Source organism: Octopus bimaculoides, chromosome 30 (genome assembly GCF_046866305.1).
Source record: "Octopus bimaculoides isolate indiv1 chromosome 30, ASM4686630v1, whole genome shotgun sequence".
Taxonomy (NCBI): domain Eukaryota; kingdom Metazoa; phylum Mollusca; class Cephalopoda; order Octopoda; family Octopodidae; genus Octopus; species Octopus bimaculoides.
This window is the reverse complement of record NC_142957.1, coordinates 18911058-18931538: the sequence shown is the minus strand read 5'-3', so window position 1 is coordinate 18931538 and position 20481 is coordinate 18911058. Positions and strand designations below refer to the sequence as shown.

Below are 20481 nucleotides of genomic sequence, written 5' to 3'. Positions count from 1 at the left end.
TATGAACCTTTGAAACCGTTGATCAAGGTTTCAAATCAGATGTAGCTTCATCTCTGAGAAAATCATCACACATGGGTAGGATGGCTTGACAGGAGCTACTCAGCCAGAGCTGGCCAGACTCCAGTTGTCTCTTGTAGCATGGCTGGATGCCCTTCCTCATTGCAACCACTTTACAGAGTGGCACTGGGTGATTTATATGTGCCACTGGCACAGGTATGTTTATACTACTCCAGTATGAGTGCATTTTATGCACCATCGTCACCTGGAAAGGACAGGCCTGTATGTATGGAAAACTGCTGGGAGCAGTGCCTTATGTAATCAATTGAAGGGTTGGCTTCTCCCTTTTTTGGTTTTTCAGCAATCTAAGCGAGAGCATCATCTGAAAGGGACACTACAGTTCTTACCTTTTCTTCTTCTCTGCCTACACACAACTTCCAAAGCACACTAAGAAGGTGTGAGCAACACACATTGTGTCATTGTTACTAAAAATGACTACTGCTATTCTTGTGTTACTAACCACTGCTGGCAAATAAAATTTATGAATATTTTTCTTTTCTCATCATTGTTGTTATTACACTGTCTCATTCTACTTTCAACCCTCTACATATGGCGACCCTGATGTGTACTTTAGAATCATATTTGGTGACCCTACACACATCCGTTACATAATTACATATACATACATATATATATATATGTATATATATATATATATATATATATATATATATATATATATATATCGCTTCAATATACCACGACGTCTAAAAAACTTTTGAACTTTTCCACTTTTGTAAACCTCCTTTATCATCCTTTTTTATTCTTTCTGTTGAAGAGCGTAGCTCGAAACGTCAAAGACTTTCCGTATTCCCGAGCGTCATACTAATATATACTTTTGTTATTTACACCACCTGTCCTCGTCTGTTGTTATTATTTGTATATTCTCCCATATATATATATATGTATATATCAAAATAAGCAACAGGATATCAAGTAGTAATGCAGTATGACCATTTCAAATGGCTCTATTTAATTGAACAAGGCAATCATTACATCAACTTAAATGCAATGCCATCTTCAGCTGCACAAAGAAATAAATGGAATTTTAACAAGTTGGACACATTAATATATATATATACACACACACATCTAATCAGCTAACCCTAACTCTAATGTTTTCTCACATGAAATCGAAAGGTAACCTAATCTTTCAGTCTTTCTAAAACAAAATAAAATAGAACTAAAATTTAAGGGTTTTCTGTTGGCAGGTTTTAATTGCAATCCTTCATTTCAGAGTTTCGAATCCCGAAGAGCTCGGCTTTACTTTTCATCCTTCCGGAGATCGATATGACCGATTTTACCCCACCACCCCCAACCTACAATTTCAGTCCTTGTGCCTGTATTAGAAGCAATTATTATTATTTCTTTTATGTCTTGTTTCAGTCACTGAATCGTCATCCTGCTGAATAAATCGATTCCAACGCGTTTCTTAAAGCTTGGAACTTATTCTATTAGTGTCTTTTGTCGAGCCACTAAGTTACAGAGACATAAAGAAACCAACACCGGTTGTGAAGCAGTGGTAGGGGGTCAAACACATTCATACGTCCATACATACATACATACATATGATGAGCTTCTTTCAGTTTCCATCTACCTAATCCACCCGCAAGGCTTTAATCCACCCGCCGAAGGTGTCACACGGTGGGACTGAACTCGGAATCGAGTGATTAGGAAGCGAACTTCTTACGGCACAGCAATGCTTTATGTTTTTTATTTTTTTAAAGGGAGATTTTAGATTTAATTGAGTTCGTTTTGCCCTGTATATGAAAATTTATTTCGATTCCTGAGATTATAAACGGTATATTCATCATAGTTAAGATGTGTCTTAACTGATATTACTACTCTACCAGCAGCTGCAGCAACAATTGTTGCAACTTCAACGCAGAGACTCTACTCTCCCTTTTCCCCGTTGCAACAACTGCTGGTTCTTCACATCAACTGCAGCTCACACAGACACACATGTCCGTACACTAAAGCACATACACACACACAGAGGTATATATGCTTACGCAGAAAAATTACACTACAACACACACATACATACAAAGAGAAATTCGTACATACATTAAAAACACGCACACACAGTGAAAGACATACACACAGAAAGTGTACATATACTTATATACACTAAAACGTATATACACACACACTGATACACACATACACACACACTTCCTAATTTGTCTCCGCCACCGCCACGCGCAATCTATAATGCACCTCCAACCCTCATTACTTTACTGTTGCTTCTCTCACCGCTACTCTAGCTACCACGACTGCACTATTAACTACCACCACCACTAATATTACTACTACTATTACTAACATTACTGCTGCTACTACTACTACTACTACCATTACGACACTTCAGTTATTTTTGTTTTCTTATGTTTTGTGTATGTTTTTAGGTGTTTTTTTATTTTTATTTCTTTATATCTTCAAGTGGTGGCAACCTCTCCGACGAAAGGAGTCGCCAATGCTACTGGCTTCCTGTTTCTTATCGTCTGATTAAGGAGAAAGAGAGAGAGAGAGGGAGAGAGAGAGAGAGAGAGAGAGAGAGTGGAAAAAGAGCGTGTGATGGAGATGAGAACATCGTCTGATTATGGAAAGAGAGAGAAGAATAGAAGATGGGAGAAAGATAGATTAAAATAGGGGTAGAGAAAGAGAGAGGAAGAAAGACAGAGATAGATAGAGAAATAAGAGAAAAAAAGCTAACATAGGGAAGGGAAAAAGAAAGAAAAACTGATAAAGAGAGGAGGAGGAGGAGGAGAAAACAAGAAATATTTATTTATTCATTTTTTCTGTTTTATTTTAATTCTGTCGCCGAGAATTGTCAAACGTTGTTGTTATGGTGGCGATGGCGGTGATATCATTATTATTATTATATTATTTATATTAAGAATATCATTATTATTGTAGTGGAGGAGGAGGACGACGTAGTGGCGGTGGTGGCGGAGGCGGCAAAAGAAGAGAAAGAGAAAATGGTCGTCGTGGGAATGGTGAGGGTGGCGGCGGTGGTGTTGGTGGTGGCAGTGGAGGCGGCAGCGGCAACGATGCTGTAGGAGGAAGAAGAGGAGAAGGAGTAACCCGTCGTCGTGGTAGTGTAGTAGCGGTGGCGGCGGTGGGAGGAGGAAGAAAAGATCATCGTGGTAGTGGCGGTGAAGAAGAAGAAGGAGGAGGAGGAGGTTGTCGTCGTCATAGTAGTCGAAGCGGCAGTCACAGTCGCAGTGGTGTGTGCAGTGGCAGTCGTCGTCGTAGCAGTGATAGTGTTGGTGTTGTTGGTAGTGGTAGTAGTAGTAGTGGTAGTGGTAGTGGTGGTGGCGGCGGCGGCGGTGTTGGTGGAGGTGGCGGTGGTGAACGTCGTCATCGCGGTGGTCGAGTCTCGCTGTCTCCTCTGCTGCGCGACCATGGCCTCACAGAAACCTGGAGAATGGGTGCAGTCTCTCATAGCCAGGTTTGATGCACAGGTAAGAAACACAAACACACATTTCATTGATGCTTCCCTCTTCTTCTTCTTCTTCTCCTCCTTTTTATTATATGTTGATCATCGTCTCCGATGTATTGAGATGTCGATCGAAAATGTCTCTCACTCTCTCCATACATATATATACACACATCTATCTATCTATATATATACATACCTATATATACACATCTATATATATATATATATACGTATATATATATACACATCTATCTATATATATATACACACACAGATATATAGATAGCTATACGATCATATGTATACACTCATATGTATACACATCGATGTCTGTATTTCTACTGAATTGTATGTATATAATAATGTATGTAGAGACCAAATATCAGTTACGGTGTGTATAATTATATTCCTGTCTGTCTATATGTATAGATGTATATACATCCAAGTATGTATGTATATAAACGACCATATATTTATGAATGTCTAGATTTACAGCTCTATCCCATTGAGTCGGTATATAATATGCTGTGTAGTTTACATACAAACGTATTCATGTCTTTATCTATATTTATATAGCTACCTCTATAAATCTTACTCGTATATATGTGTAGCTCGATCTGTCATGGATATATATATTTATAAATATACACACAACCATATATTTTATTGTTTCGTTTCGTTTCGTCTCCTCCATATTCCCTCTTTTCCATCCATCTGTCTTTCTTTCTTTCTTTCGACAGTCTTTCCTGCCTCCCACCTCCTACCCTCTTCTATTTTCTATCTCTCTCTTTCCCCCTCTATCTCTACTCCTCCCACTCTACCTCACCTTATTTCCTCCTCTACCCTCTCCTTCTCTCTCTCTCTTTTTTCTTTCTATATCTTTCTCTTCCTCCACCCGTTCCCCTCACTTCCGCTCGTCCTTCATTCCTAATGTCGTCACCCTCTTCCCTTTATCCCTTCACCTCACACTCTCTTCTATCATTCTCTCCTTCTCTTTCCCTCTCTCTCTTTACTTTTACCCCCTCCCCATCTTTCTAGCATTTCCTACTCACACCACCACCACTAACAACAACAACAACAACAGTTTGGACATCTTTGGGAATCCACAGCACGATCCGTGTGTGTGTGTGTGTGTGTATAGGGGTCGTGCTACAGGTCTATCTATATATATGTGTTTGTGAGTGTATATGTATTATATGGATCGTGCGGCAGATTGATATGTATATGTTGATCTGTATGTGTGTGTACATATATACACACACACAGAAATTAATGTACCGTGTATTTGTGTGTATGTATATGTAAATAGTCAAGTGTGTCTGCAAAAATACATAAATATGTGTATATTTGGGTCTCTAAACGAGTGTGTGTGTATATGTATATGGGAATTGTATTTATATGTGTATACACGTAGATTGATCTACATAGATGATGTGTGTGGGTGTTTATACATGTCTACGTGTGTATATGTAGGTTTAAATGTGTGCATATACATCCATGTATATGTGTGTGTGTGTGTGTGTATTTACATATGTATATACAGCCACATGTATAGTGGAAACCATTGAATTGTGATTATTTTGAAAAGGTACACGTTTGATAACAATAACCAGTTGATAATAATTCTTTTTGATGACAATAAACAGCCTCCACTCTTCACGTTTAGTTTATCCTTCGTCTCCGAAGGTGACCAAGATTATATCCATTAGGCACCAGTGGCACTTCTTAAAGAACCTCAACAATGGAAGAACCCATCCCACCTGTAGAATCTGATGGAGAGTCGCCAATTGTTCCATCATACTCTACACCCCCTGTGTGCCCTCGCAATCGAGGATCCTATCAAAATGGTAGTATTTTGTGGTGATAGTTGCACATGGTACCCTAAGCGAAGCACCTGCTGTTTCTGGCTCCAAGAAATTTCGTGTTTTGTGCAGGAGTGTAGCAAAGCTGCAACAGTCAAACTCTTTTTGCCTCTGATTTCCTGCACTTGGCATTGCTGTGTAGGTAACAAGTTTGCTACCCAAACATCTGGTCTTGAGTTCAATCCCACTGTGAGGGATCGTTTTAGATTATAGGACTGTGCCGACCAAAGCTATGAAAGTGTATTTGGTGGATGGAACTGAAAGAAGCCCATCATATGTGTGTATGTATGCATATATCTATGTGTGTTGTGTTCTCCTCCACAACAGCTTGAGAACTGATGATGGTTTGTTTACATCCCTGTAACTTAATGCTTTGGCAGAAGAACTGATAGAATAAGAACCAGATGAAATGAATACTGGGCACAGTTTCTTTGACTGACCTCTTTAACATGGAGCCCCAGCATGGCCACAGTCTGGTGCTTGAAACAAAGGATAAGAGACATATAGAATGGTTGGGGTGGGGGCTGCCCCAGCCGCACACTTTACATTTTATCACTGATTTCTGGATTACACAGAGGGAGGTCTTCTCTGGTCAAAACTTCACCTTTTTGCCTCTCATGTCCTGGATTATAGGGAGAAAGGGCTGCTTCACCTAAACACTTCATTTTGTTGGAGTGTCATGGTGAGGATGGCCCCTGTCAAACATTCACCTTTTTGTCTCTGATTTCGTTCACTGAGTGGTCTCTGTCTTGCAAGTTGCTTGGCAACCCACTGGTGCTGGTACCTCATAAAAAGTACCTGTGTTGATGTCGCATAAAAAGCACCCAGAACAACACTCTGTGATGTGGTTGGCATTAGGAAGGGCATCCATGCCAACACAGGCAATGGGGCCTGAGTCAGCTCTTTGGCTTGCCTAGCTCCTCTCAAACCATCCAGCCCATGGAAAGCAGATGTGAAAGGATGATGATGATGATGCTTGATAGGCAGGGCTCTTTCAAAGTTCCCTCTTCACAGAGGAAGGGCTGCTCCAGTCACTTTCCTTTTCTGTCTCTGATTTTCTGGGTTGTAGAGAGCTAGAATGGCTCCTGTCAAGTTTTTTTGTCTCTTTATTTCCAGGATTATACAGTATTTCTTAAGTCAAACACTTGTTCCTGATTTTTCTGGATTATTTTGAGAGAGAGAACTGTTCCATTCAAGCACTTTACTTTTTTTTTATCTCTGATTTCCAGCATTGTAGAGAGGGAAGATTATTCCAGCCAAACACTTTAATTTTTTTGCTCTCTGATTTCCTGGATCATATTGATGGAGGGCTACTCAATTCAAGCACTTCATGTTTTCGTCCCCTAATTTCCTGGAAGGGCTGCTCAACTCCAAAAACTTCACTTTTCACATTTGATTGCCTGGATTAAATTGATGGTGGGCTGCTTTAATTTAAACTCTTCATTTTTCTGCCTCTGAATTCCTGGATTATAACCGGATGGTTGCTCCAGGCAGCACTTTGCCTCTTCACCTCTGAATTCCTGGATTATACAGAGGGATGTTTGTTCAAGTCATACATTTTTTTCTCTCTCTGATTTCTTAGATTATAGAGATGGAGGGCTGCCCCAGCTAAAAGCTTCCCTTGGTTCTCTCTGGTTTCATGGATTATACAGAGTGACGATTGCTCCAGTTAAACAGTTGTCATTTTTTTGTCTCTGATTTCTTGGATTACATTGTTGGAACGGATGCTCAAGTTAATTGGTTCACTTTTATGTCTCTGATTTCCTAGGATTATACAGATCAAGAACTGCTCCTGTTAAACGCTTCACTCTTTTGACTTTGTAGTCTTTACCTGGCTTTGTGGGTAAGAAGCTTTTTGCCGAACCATGTGGTCTTGGGTTCATTTGCACTGACTGGCATCTTGGGCAAGTGTGTTCAACCATAGACCTGGCCCAACCAATGCTCTGTGAATGGATTTGGCAGACAAAAACTTTCTCTATGCACACTGACATTGTAGATCCATCAGAGAATACTTTTCTTCCTTTCTTTCTAGTCTTTGCATGTCTTCTGTATTCCCAGCCCAAGTTTCACAACCATATAGCATTGCTGCTCATACACAAGTATCATGTAATCTACCTTTCATTCTGAGAGAGAGGCCTTTTGTTACCAAGTAAAAGGCACCCAGTCCACTGGTGCTGGTGCCAAGTAAAAAACCACCAAGTCCACTCTATAAAGTGATTGACGTTAGGAAGGACATCCACCCACAATAACCCTGCTAAAGCAGACCTTGTCGGTGTTGATGCCACATAAAAAGCATCCAGTCCATTCTGTAAAATGGTTGGCATTAGGGAGGGCATTCATCTGTAAAACCTATGTCAAATCAGACAGCGAAGTATTTCTCTGGCTTCCCAGCTCCTGTCCAACCGTCCAGCCCATGCCAGCATGGAAGACGGATGGTGATGGTGGGTAAAAATTCTCTGAACTTTCTCCATCCAGTTCTTATTCTAGCAATTATACTTTAAGAGCATCCTCCTCCTCCTCATCCACTACAGCTAATTAGGTCACCTAAATAACAGAATCTATCTGCTACATCTAGGGAGCCTCTTGGGCATTTCCTGTGTGCTCTTATTATTTGTTGCTGCTGCACAGTCACCACAAATAAATTCCATCTTCTGTTAACCTTCCTGTGATTGCGCTGCACCTCGAAGGTCTCCATAGTCTGCATTGAGTACACTGTATGGAATTTCTATAGATCTCTGTGTTTGTTTGTATATCTATGTGTGTCATTGTGTTGTGTTTGTCCCCCAGAGCCATGTGACAACTGGTGTTGGTTTGTTTACATCCTTGTAAGTTAGTGGTCCGACAGAAGAATCTGATAGAACAAGCACCACACTTCACTGTTGTGATAGTTGCTTCGGTAATGAAGTGTGGAGCTGATAAGTGAAGATAAATTTCGTTGGCTGCATGAATAATAACAGAAACACATTCATCATCATTTAGCGTCTGCTTTCCATGCTGGCATGGGTTGGACAGTTTGACTGAAACTGCACCAGACATTTCAATCTAGTTTGGCATGATTTCTATAGCTGGATGTTCTTCCAACCACCCCAAGTATGTAATGGGTACCTTTTATGAGCCAGTTATGCGACACTGGTGTTGACTTTGCCCATGATCTCACTTGGCTTGACGGGTCTTCTCAGGCACAGCATATAGTCAAAGGTCTTGGTCACTAGTCATTGCCTCCGTGAGGCCCAACGTTTGAAGATCATGTTTCACTGTCGCATCCCATGTTTTCCTGCATCTGCCTCTTTCACAGGTTCCCTCCACAGTTAGAGATCAGCACTTCTCTACACAGCTCTCCTCCTCCATACGCGTTACATGACCATAAGTATACCAAATGAAACACTAGCTCTGCTCGTTCTGTATATGATTTCCTGGTCCAGTCATGCAGTATCTGAGATGCTGCTGCCTCGAATGCTTTGCATGGGGCCCAGCCCTTCATGTCTAAGAGTGATGTTTTCTTCTGTTACTGGAGCAGGTAGGTTCTCCACAGGTTGTTCACATCTGGCTGGGTTATCTACCAGTTTCAGCATAATTTCAGCTCTGTGCGCAACCAGTGCACAGCATCTCTTGCACTGGAGCCTTCATAGTGCATGATGATGATGTGCAGCATTGAACAAACCAGCATCGTGTCACAGCAGGATGTAACTCCCCCCCCCCTCAACTCCCTTCCAACCCTGCTGTGTGATAGAGTGAGAAGAGTGCTAGAGCAAGTAAGCACCCTTGTTTAATTCCATTAGTCAGATATGTCTGTCTGTCTGTCCATCTATCTATCTATCTGTCTGTGTGTGTGTGTGATGGTAGTCTCTCATAGTCTCGGGAAGATGGTTCTGCAAGTTCTTGCTAAATAACCTGTATAAAATGGTTTGTTTTATGAAGATCAACTGTTTGTGCTGTACACGTGCTCAGTCCCTCCATCAAATTGATGTTTCCTGAACAGGTGCATCGTGTACCACATGTCAAGTGTGGAAGTGATTGCAGAGCAACTTGAGATGAAACACAACAGCCCACCCGGTCTAGGAACTGAAACCATGACCTCACAGTGGTAGGAGCAACACCCTAGCCACTAGCCCATGTGCCCTCATATAAGTGCATATTATGTCTCTTATGAGGCCCAGGTATATTTGTACCAGGGGCAGACTGAGAGTATTAAGGGCCCTCGGGCATAACTGTTTACCGGGCCCCTTAGCATTGATATCAGTAGAGTTAACATGTAGAGAGTGGGCCCTTCAGAGCTCCAGGCTCTTGGGCAATGTCCGATTGACCGACGGCTCAGTCCACCCTTGATTTGTGCTGTTGAGAAGTTTGCTTGCTGACCACATGGTTTTGGGTTCAAGTGTACTGCATAGCACCTCTAGCAAATGTCCTCTACTACAGCCCAGAGCTAACCAAAATCTTTTGGTAGATGGAAACTGGGCTAAGTTCCAGCATTAGAGGTTAGATGCAGGGGGATGGCCTGAGTGCGTCTCACAACCTGTATACAAAGCTGCACTCAACAATGAGTTTAGAGACTATAAATTAGAGAAGACGATCTCATTTGTATAATGATGATTCTCATTTTAAGCCATCATCTAATGCTTAGCAAAGGATACACTTATGCATTCACATACATATATACACTTATATTTGCATGTTTGTCCGTCGGAACGACAAGGACCTCATAGTCATCCTTAAGGACGTCTGATGACTTGCATGGTGAGTTTGTTTAAACAGTCAGCTTCACTCTCTTGTCTGTGACCATCTTCAATCCAGTAGCAAGACGAGGTCAAGACAACTGGGGGATGGAGACAGTACTAAATCCACTCTCAAGGCATTGGTCAACTTGAATCTATAGAATCTAGAGTAGAAGAAACTTGGCCAAGGTGCCACACACTGGGATTGAACCCAAGATTACATGGTTGGGAAGCAAACTTCTTAACCACATCTTTTGGGCTTTTTTTTTCGTCCTGAACAGATGGCTGGCATTGTTGATGCAATGAGTGTCTTAATTTTCCAGGAAACAAAGCATTTTTGTTGGTGGTTGACAAATGAACAGGGACATTCTTGCCTTGTGATACAGGAATGATAACCTCTTGGATTGATATACCCAGTGCAACCTCTTGGATTGATATACCCAGTGCACCCTGTAAAATGGTTGGTGTTAAAAAGGGCTTCCAGATGTAGAACCCTTTTTCAGGTAATATACAAATAATAGGCCTTCTATAAGGGCTGTGATTTTTGAGTGAGAGCTGTCTTGGGCTGTGACAAACTGTCCAAACCATGCCAGCATGAAAATTACCACCACCACCACCACCACCATCTTGATTATCATAATCATCATTATTATTTTCATGTTAGATGATTTGACAGGGGCTGGTGAGCCAGAAGAGTGTATGAAGGGCCACTGCCTGCTTTGACATAGTTTTTTAATGGCTGGATACCCTTCCTAGTGCCAACCACTTTATAGAGTGTATTGAGTGCATTTTATGTGGCACCAGCACCAGTGAGGTCAGCAAGTAAGTCAAGTAAACAAGGAGCATCTCTGTCATACGAGCTTTTTGTTATTTGTGGTCGAGTCTTCCATGAAAAACATGAGACCATGTTGCTTGGATGGTCAAGGCCTGGAATTTGTGGCGAAGGGGACAGTTGATGTAATCGGCTCCAGTACGCAACTGGTACTTATTTTATCAACCCTGAAAGGATGACAAGCAAAGCCAACCTTGGCGCAATTTGAACTCAGAATATAAAAATGAACAAAATACTGCTAAGCACACAGTGTTGAAGAAGAGGTGGGTGACAGCTGTAAAACCAAGTCAGATGATAGTACGAGTACCCCAGTCTGTGGGAGTAGCGCCTCCACCCCCCTACCCCCTTACTAAATATGGAAACATGCAGATCATGGGAGCCTGTCCAACCCATGCTAGCATAAAAAGTGTACGTGAACTGATGACGATATGTGTGTATGTATACACACAACATACATGCATGCATTAATTCATATATACAGAGGTGAATCAAACTGTTTTTAATATTAATATATGTAACTCCTACAAAACGCGTTGAGTGCTCCTTTCTTTCGTTTGTCCATTCATCCGTGCACCACTTTACATAATTTTTTTTCTTTTTATTCTGTAATCTATATTTTTTTTCGTATTCCATGTAAATATCTTAAGTGTACCTGTTTTAACTACCTGATTACCTCCCATTCTCTGTGTGTGATGCCTCGAGCATAGCCCTTTGTTGGAAAGGGGAAAGGGAAAAGTTTGCATGCTCACACGGACCTTCTAGGTCCTTCCAACTAATTTGGAGTACCTGATTCATGGATCTTCGTACTCCAGCCTTGGATTATATTACTTTTAAATTCTTTCAGAATATGTCATTTCTGCACCTTTGGTTTTGTATGTATATTATTTATTTATTTAAAGGTCACAATACATGGATTAAATAGTTTCATATTCTTGAGGCACAAACTAAAGAAATTGAATAATAGAAGAAACTATTATTAGTGCTTTAATGCATGTATTGTGACTTTTAAATAAATAATATCTCTTGCCAGATGGAGTACTTTTTTTGTTGAATTTTCTATCACGGATCAATACATATGTGTATATATATATATATATATATATATATATATATATATATGTGCGTGTGTGTATTTTATCGATCCTGAAAGGATGAAAGGCAAAGTCCACCGGGGTCGATAAAATTAGTACCAGTTACACACTGGGGTCGATGTAATCGACTTAATCCCTTCCCCCAAATTTCAGGCCTTGTGCTTCCATCAGAAAGGGTATATGTATGGATATATGTAATGTATGGATGTGTTACTGTTTTCCTGTCTTCAACATCATTGTAAGCATTGACTCTTGTTTCCAGTCTTCCCTGAAAATCATGTCTCACTATGGGGAAATAGGACTTTCCTTGGAAACAGGTGATGGTTGGTGACAGGAAGGGCATCCAACTGTAGAAAAATCTGCCCTTAACAAATTCTGTCCAACCCATGCAAGCAGGGAAAAGTGGATGATGATAACGATGCAGTGTGAATGTTTAGGCAAGTTTCAATCTCATCCCACCATCCCATCTCTTTACTTCCTTCTCAGCATCCCATCCTCCAAAACCAGGCAGCATTTTAGGTTTCATACAATGTCTAAGAGCTGTTTCGGTTCCTTTTGTTTTGTCTTTTAGATGGCATAAAACTTGGATTGACCCCAACTGCTTCATGATTGACCCCAGGTGCTGTATAGTTAAAACTGAACTCAAAACTACCTGGTCAGGAGATGAACTCATTAGCCACCCAGCCATGCTTGCGCCTGTCTGTGTGTGTGTGTGTGTGTGTGTGTGTGTTTTATCTTGTTTCAGTTATTTGACTGTGCCCATACTGGAACATTGCTTTGATGGGTTTTAGTCAAACAAATTGATCCTAATACAATTTTTTGTTTTTTTTTAAAGTCTGGTACATAATATGTCGTTCTGTTTTGATGAACCTCTAATTTGCAGGATGTAAACAAACCAACACCAGTTGTCAAGATGTGGTGGGGAACACAGACACATTCATGCACACACACACACATACAACAAGCTTCTTTCAGTTTCCATCTACCAAATCCTTTCACGAGGCTTTGAAAGTAGAGAACTCTTGCTCAAGGTTCTGCATAGTGGGACTGAACTCGGAACCATGTGGTTGGGAAGCGAACTTCTTACCACACCTGCTCCTCTATTCATATCTATATGTCTATATCATCATCATCCATTGTCCATGCTGGCATGGGTTGGACAGTTTGACCAGGGCTGCTAAGCTGCACCAGACTCCAGTCTGCTTTGGCATGGTTTCTGTGACTGGATGCCCTTCCCCATGCCAACCACTCTGAGATTGTGTGCTGGGTGCTTTTTTAAATGGCACTGCATGGACACTTTCATGTGGCATCAACCCAGGATTGTTGCAGGTTAATCATCACTTTGGGTGTGGGGGTGCAATCTTAACATTTCTACTGCAGAGTACAGGTCTTCTTGAGTATAGCATGGGCCCAGGTGTCTTCATTCTTTGTCATCTCACCTGAAAGGTTCAGCATCCTGATGTCATTCTTCAGCACTTTGTCCCACTTCCATGTGTTACATCTACTTTGAGACATCAGCACTTCTTTATGGAGCTGTCAGCATCCATCCGCATCACATGACCAAACCAGCATGGTCTTCTCTCCTGCACTCAACATCTAATCCCTCTTATGCCTAACTTCTCTCTCAGAGCACTAGCTCTCTATTAAACATGTGCACTTACATTACCCATCCAGCAAAGCATACTAACCTCATTCCTCTCTAGCCTTCACATGTCCTCTGCATTCAAGGCCCACATCTCACTACCATGTAGAATTGCTGTCCATATACATACATACATCATACAATCTTCCTTTCACTCAGAGAGAGAAACCTTTTGTGGCCAACAGAGGTAACAGCTCACTGAATTTCCTCCACCCTATTCTTATTCTAGCTGTCGCACTCTCTGTGCATCCTCCCCCCACTACTAATTTGGTCCCCGAGGTAGAGGAAATTACCCACCCCTTCTAATGATCCATTTGAGAGAATCAGTTTCCCCGAATCTCTATCGGTTTTATGGATCCAGTGCCTCTTCCACGTAGGGACTCTACCTTCTCTCATCATCTTCCTGTTATTCCTCTCCACCTCTATGTCTGTCTTTTATCATTCACCTGTTTCAGTCTGCAGCCATGCTGGAGCACTGTGCTGGTGGGTTTTAATGGAATGAATTGTCTCCAGTACCTATTTTTGGGTTTTTGAAGTCTGGTACATAATCTGCCAGTCTTTTGCAGAACCACTAAGTTACAGGATGTAAACAAACCAACGCCAGTTGTCAAGTGATGATGGGAAGCAAACACACAGACGCAGCTTAGTGTTTTGGATATCGACTCATGATTGTAAGATGGTGGAATGTTTTGGTCTTGAGCAAGACACTTTATTTCATGTTACTCCAGACCAATCACAGGCAGAAACGAGTTGTACCTGTAATTCAAAAGGGGCCAGCCTTGTCACTTTCTGTGTGTCATGTTGAATCTCCCTGAGAACTATGTTAAGTGTATATATGTCTGTGCAGCGCTCAGCCACTTCCATGTTAATTTCACAAGCAGGTTGTTCCATTGATCAGATCTACTGGAACCCTTACCATCTTAACCGATGGATTACCTGTATGTATACGTAGCCCGGGGCCATTGCAGAAGACACTTGCCTAAGGTGCTGCGAAGCAGGACTGACTCCAAGTCCACGTTTTGGAAGGAAACTCCTTAACCCTCATAACAGCATCTACACATGTAAGATTCTGTGTGTTTGTGTGTAAATCTGCTGCTCCAGTATGTCCAATATAATAACGTTGACATTCCTTAACGTCGGTGCAGGTTGGCACCTGTGGAATTGTTGGTGGTGGTGGAGGCTTTCGGGGGAGGAAGAAGATGTCGAAATCGTTTTGGTCTCGAGTTGACAGCTGATGCTGCTGCTGTTGCTACAGATGTTTCTCAACCACGAGAGAGGTCACTGCCTTGCCTGCTTCTCCTGTAACACAACATCAGATTGAGGGAGAATGTGTTTATAACGACAGCATAATGGTGGCGATGGCGATGCTTCGCTTCCTTCTTCCTCTCTTTCTCCATCGTCCCTCTTTCGTTCGTATGTTCGTTCCTTCGTTCCTTCCTTCCTTCCTCCCTCTTCATTTCGTTTTCTTCCCTCAATCTTTCCTTCTCAATCTCTCTTCTTTTCAAACCCTCCACTCTTTCGTTTTCTATCGTCTGCAAGCTTCCTCCCCCCTCTCTCTCTCTCTCTCTTTATTTCCACCGTCCACTTCTCCCCCTCCCCTGTCATCCATGTTCTGTTCTTCCTCTCATTACTTCTACCGTCTCTCTCTCTCTCTCTCTCTCTCTCAATCATCTCTTGCCCCTCTTTGATTCCGCCCTCTCTCTCCTGTCTTCCTTTCATCCTCCTCCTCCTCCTCTCACTCTCTGTTTCTCCCTCCCATCCTCTCTGCCTCTTTTACTCTACCTTCTACTACAAGCCAAAACCGTTTGCCTCGTTGTCATTCCTCCGCCATTCACCATTCTTCTCTCTCTCTCTCTCTCTCACTCTGTCACTTTTCTTCCTTCTTCCCTCCCTCTCTCTTTCTATCGTTTGCTTGCTCCCTTCCTCCCACATCTACCATTTCACTCATTACACCTCAGAACGACTGCTTCGTTTTCTCCCTCCCCCTCTCTTATTCACACAAGCACACACCCACTCACTCCTACTCTCTCTACACACCTCCTTCATTCCTCTTTCTCTCTATTTATATAAATATCTACGTACATAGCTACTTATTCTCCCTCCTACTCTTCCTATTTCTTCCACCATTTCCTTCATTCTTCCTTCCCCCTCTTTCACTCAATCTTACCTCTTCTCCAACCCCCTCTCCCTCTTCCTCCTAGCGCAACACCTCATGAATATTCATGAATTACATCATATTACGCTTAATCCCTCAATTGAAACAGTTTTTTTTTCTGTCGTCGCATCTTGTTTTTAACCCCTGGTCAGACTTCATCCGGCAAATTTATGATCAAAGGCGTTCCAGGCATGGCTATTCTATATTAAAAACAAAATTATGATATATCTTGGGAACTACACTGTTTAGCGCGTGTTTGTGTTTGTGTGTGTGTGTGTGTGTGTATAATTCTATTCTTCTAATGATTTCAGTCGGGGTGGGGAATGCGGCTATGCTGGAGCACCGCCTTTATTGATTTTCTTTCTGTTCTGTTGACACTTTATGGAAGGAAGTTGGTCTCTGATTGAGTTTGTAGCAGCTGATCTTCTTCGAGTGTATCCTCGAATGGTTGGCTGGTCCGGTGCCGTCGTTACGAGTTTAGTCAATTTAAAAAAAAAAAGTCTTTCAGTAGAAGCCCCTTTTATATTTCATTCGGTTCTTTACGTTCTGAGTTCAAATTCCACCGAGATCGACTTTGCCTTTCATCCTTTTGGGGTCAATAAATTATGTACCAGTTACATACTGGAGTCAAAGTAATCAACTAGCTTCCTCCCCTAAAATTTCAGGCTTTGTGCCTATCATAGTAAACATTGAGCTGGCTGAATTGTTAGCACGCCAGGCACAGTGCTTAGCAGCATTTTGTCATCTGTGTTCAATATCCACCGAAGTCAAGTTTACCTTTTGTCCTTTCAGGGTCGATAAATTAAGTACCAGTCAAGTACTGGGGGGTGATGAAATTGACTATCCTCTCCCCACAAATTCCAAGCTTTCTGCCTATAGTAGAAAGAATTAGTATTAATATTATCATTGGCTCCCGTGCCGGTGGCATGTAAAAAGCACCATCTGATCGTGGTCAATGCCAGCCCCCTCTGGCCCCTGTGCCGGTGCTATGTAAAAAGCACCCACTACATTCTTGGAGTGGTTGGCGTTAGGAAGGGCATCCAGCTGTAGAAACACTGCCAGATCAGACTGGAGCCTGGTGCAGCTTCCTGGCTTCCCAGACCCCAGTTGAACCGTCTAACCCATGCCAGCATGGAAAACGGACATTAAACGAAGATGATGAAAAATAGGACATTGAATGATGTTGATGTAAAGAAATATTTTGTAAAAAGAATTTTTTTTTTTTTCTGTTTTTCCCTGAAATAAAATGAATCTCATTTCTGATTTGTGTTTCCTGTTTTTGTTTTCCAGTTACCTGTGAAAAAAGGCCAACACACAACCCAGTCCATTCAAAATGTGGAGCAAAACAAAGAATGTCTTATTAATGTTAGCAACTACAAATTCTCATTGGTTATCAATGGACTTACCAAAATATTACAGTCCATTTCCAATACGGTATGTCTAGAGAAATGGTTTCAACACATTTTCTTCTTTTTCTGAAAAGCTAAAACAAGGCAAGTCATAAGAAATAAAAAGAAGTTGATGGCCTGTCGTGGGTATCTTTTTTCCTGTCACCAGCACTGGCCGTGACCATGTTTTTCCTTGATGTGTCTTCTCAAGCGAATCACCAGAAGCCTTGGATGCTTGCCATTGCCTCTGTGATACTCAACACCTGAAAACCACATTTCACCATCTTGTCCAGCAAAAGAGCAAATATGCATTAGTATATTAAGATGGTGTTCAGAACATAATAAAAGACCATTCTATATATGTTGGTATAATTAAGATGGTATTTGAGACAATACAGAACAAAATTATTCTTATATCGAATCATGGTTGTAATTTTTTTAGATATGAACACTTTATAATGAGAAATTTTGTATGCAATAAGCAAGTATTGTCTGGGTTTGTATGGAAAGAATTAACGGATTTTATAAATGATTTCCCTTGAATTGTAGAGATTAAATGGACCCGAAGTTGAACGGAACTTTTTTGAGTCACAGTTGATAATTTTGGACACTTTGGAACAGGTACTAAACTCGGTAAGTAGGAACACTCCCTTGTATTTCCAGCCTTTATTGGTACTGTCACCTCCAACCACACCCTCTTATAAATTCTCTTCCCTTTCTCTCTCTCCAACCATTCCCTCACAACAGGTAACTTTTAGTACCCAAAGATGGACAAAGGGTGAAGAAGAAAACCTTTTGTCCTTCCCTGAAAAAAGGACTTTGGCCCCAAATATTGCCAGCTTTTCTCTTGATACAGTTCAAACTTAAGAAACTTTAAATTTTCCATCTCTATCTGTCTGTCTCTCCCTCCCTCCCTCTCTCTTACATATTTATATATATATATATATATATATATATACACACACATATACACATACGTATATTTTCTTGTCTCCAGCAACCCAAAGACACAAGCCGATTAGATGAAGCTATGTATGTGAAGCTGCTACTGCCTGAAATTTGTAAAGTAAGTCTTTTCTTTAAAAATTCATGATGTTGTTGTTGTTGTTTAACCTCAAGTCAGGCCCTGATGGAGCAGACTTAATCAAGTGTTGTGACCCCTAGGGCTTGAGAAAATGGGAAAATAAAAGTGTAATTCAAGGGAGATTTGGCTGTTATTTCTGACACGGCTTCCTTGTTACATGTTGACTCTAGAACATAACATAGAAACCTTTCATGGTTTTTGGGAGCAGGGTCGGTCAAGTACCTTTCATGTAGTGGGGGGGGGGGGGTCACTAATTGTCTTGCTTCCCTCTCCTGGTCTTGTGCCAAAATTTGTAGCCAGAGCATCAGAAAAAATGCTTGCTTTGTGGTATTCGCCCTGGCTCTTACCATTCTGGGTTCAAATTCTGCTGAGGTAGACTTTGCTTTTCATCTTTTGGGGTTGATGAAATAAGTACCAGTTATGCACTGGGGTCAATATAATCAACACATTCCCTCCTGCAAAACTGCTGCTCTTGTGGCAAAATTTCAAACCGTTATTTATATTATTGTTGTTGATGTTGTCCTCCTTATATTATTTCCTGTCTTTTTCAGTGTCTTAACTGGTCCACAGAAACCACGCCCCTTGCCCTACAGCTGAAAACCTTAGCTTCCAAAGTGTTATATGCTCTCAGTCAAAATAACTTCACAGCTGTCTTTCACAGAATTTCAGCACGGTAAGTCTTCTTTCTTTCTTTCTTTCTTTCTTTACTCCTCCCCCTCCTCCTTCTTCTCTGGTGATGACATGGTGGTTGTGATATGGTTTGGAGTGGTGTGTATCTTGCTTTGGTGTGGTGTGTTGTAATCTGCTTTGGTTGCCTTGTGATGTGCTATGCTCTCCACTCCATCTATCCAACCAAGGTAGATGGAGCCACTGCATTGCTGTATTGCCTCCAGTAAAGGTTGTGTAACAGCCAACCGACCTCTGATGGTTAACTATCTGTTTGTCTGTCCTCCCTTTTTGTTTTTTCACAGAATCCCCCATTTTCGAGTACGGAATTTCTGATTCTGCAAAAAAATAAAAACGGCATTTTAAAATTTTAATTCCCCCACCAATAATAGTTAAAATTAACATTTTAAAATGCCGGTTTTTTTTTTCTTTGCAGAATCAGAATCTCCACACTCAAAAATGGGGGATTCTGTAAAAAAAAAACCCCAAAAACGAAAGTGGGTGTGGTCCACATTCTTTATGTTCGCCCTATATACCTATCTACCTGTCTTTCTGCCTGTTCATCTGACCATCCATCTTTCTCTCTCATGCTTACATCTATTTATTCATATGTCTGTTTGCCTCCTCCTTGCTGTCCCCTATTGTCTCCGTCTGCTCTCCCCTCCCGTTGTCCCCTCTGCCTTCTCTCACGTTTCTCCTTATTTCCCGTTTCAGATTAACGACCTTATCAACGTGTAGTGAGGACCAATCAGATCTCTCAGATTTGGACTTGATACAACACATAAATGTTGACATGATACGACTTATTAAGTTGTTCAATGGTAACGTTACATGCTTCAAACATTGATTAAATTCTTCAACAAATTTGAAACCATTATTATTTTTATTATTTTAGGATTTTACTTACTTTGGTCAGTTCTGTGAGAGTGGACAGTAACCTGTTGTCAAAGGTCTCCCAGGGTCTCTTTCTACAAATTATGAGACTTGGTACTTAGATGTTAAATTTCATGCAAGATACTTCACACCCAAGTACCTAGGTGGGTACTCAACACCCAAGTACCTCAGAATCCAAGCTGTCCCCAATAGAGCAGTTTTTGGGGGCCAGCTCTGCTTCTCAGTGTTCCAAGTGTCCCCTACAACTTCTGCGATAACAGTTACCTTCCTCATTGTCCCCATTCTTGTAATTTTGTCTTTTAGTAACTTGTGTTTTGCCAAATTATTATTTTGATAGAAATGGCAATCTGGCAGACATGTCCGGTGGTATTTCGTCTGTCTTTATGATCCGAGTTCAAATTCTGCCAGGGTCAACTTTGCCTTGCATACGTTCAAGGGTTGATAAATTAAGTACCAGTTGTATACTGGGGTTGAAGTAGTCGACTGGTCCCTCCCCCCCAAAAAAATTTCAGGTCTTGTGTTTATAGTAGTAAGGATTATTATTATTATTATTATTATTATTATTATTATTATTATTATTATTATTATTATTTTATGTTTGACTTTTGCTTTGCATTTGTACAAGTTGGATCCAAGTCTCACCCAGAGACCTC

General features: G+C 41.2%; 1 protein-coding gene across 13 annotated transcripts in view; it reads left to right on the top strand.

The window, feature by feature from the left end:
* The first annotated feature begins 3023 nt into the window (after positions 1-3023).
* Positions 3024-20481, top strand: part of LOC106878902 (neurofibromin) — a 125658-nt gene continuing 108200 nt past the window's right edge. For 6 of the 13 annotated variants that reach the window (XR_016239184.1, XR_016239183.1, XM_089346075.1 and 3 more), the window contains exons 1-6: positions 3025-3524; positions 17087-17230; positions 17734-17817; positions 18182-18250; positions 18820-18941; positions 19649-19755. Coding sequence is in view for 11 of the 13 variants with exons in the window: in XM_089346075.1 (XP_089202201.1) it covers positions 3465-3524; positions 17087-17230; positions 17734-17817; positions 18182-18250; positions 18820-18941; positions 19649-19755 (586 nt within the window). In the remaining 2 variants the exon portion in view is untranslated. Of the gene's footprint in view, positions 3525-17086; positions 17231-17733; positions 17818-18181; positions 18251-18819; positions 18942-19648; positions 19756-20481 lie in introns of all 13 variants that reach the window. The other 7 variants (XM_089346079.1, XM_089346080.1, XM_089346070.1 and 4 more) reach the window with 5 other exon arrangements.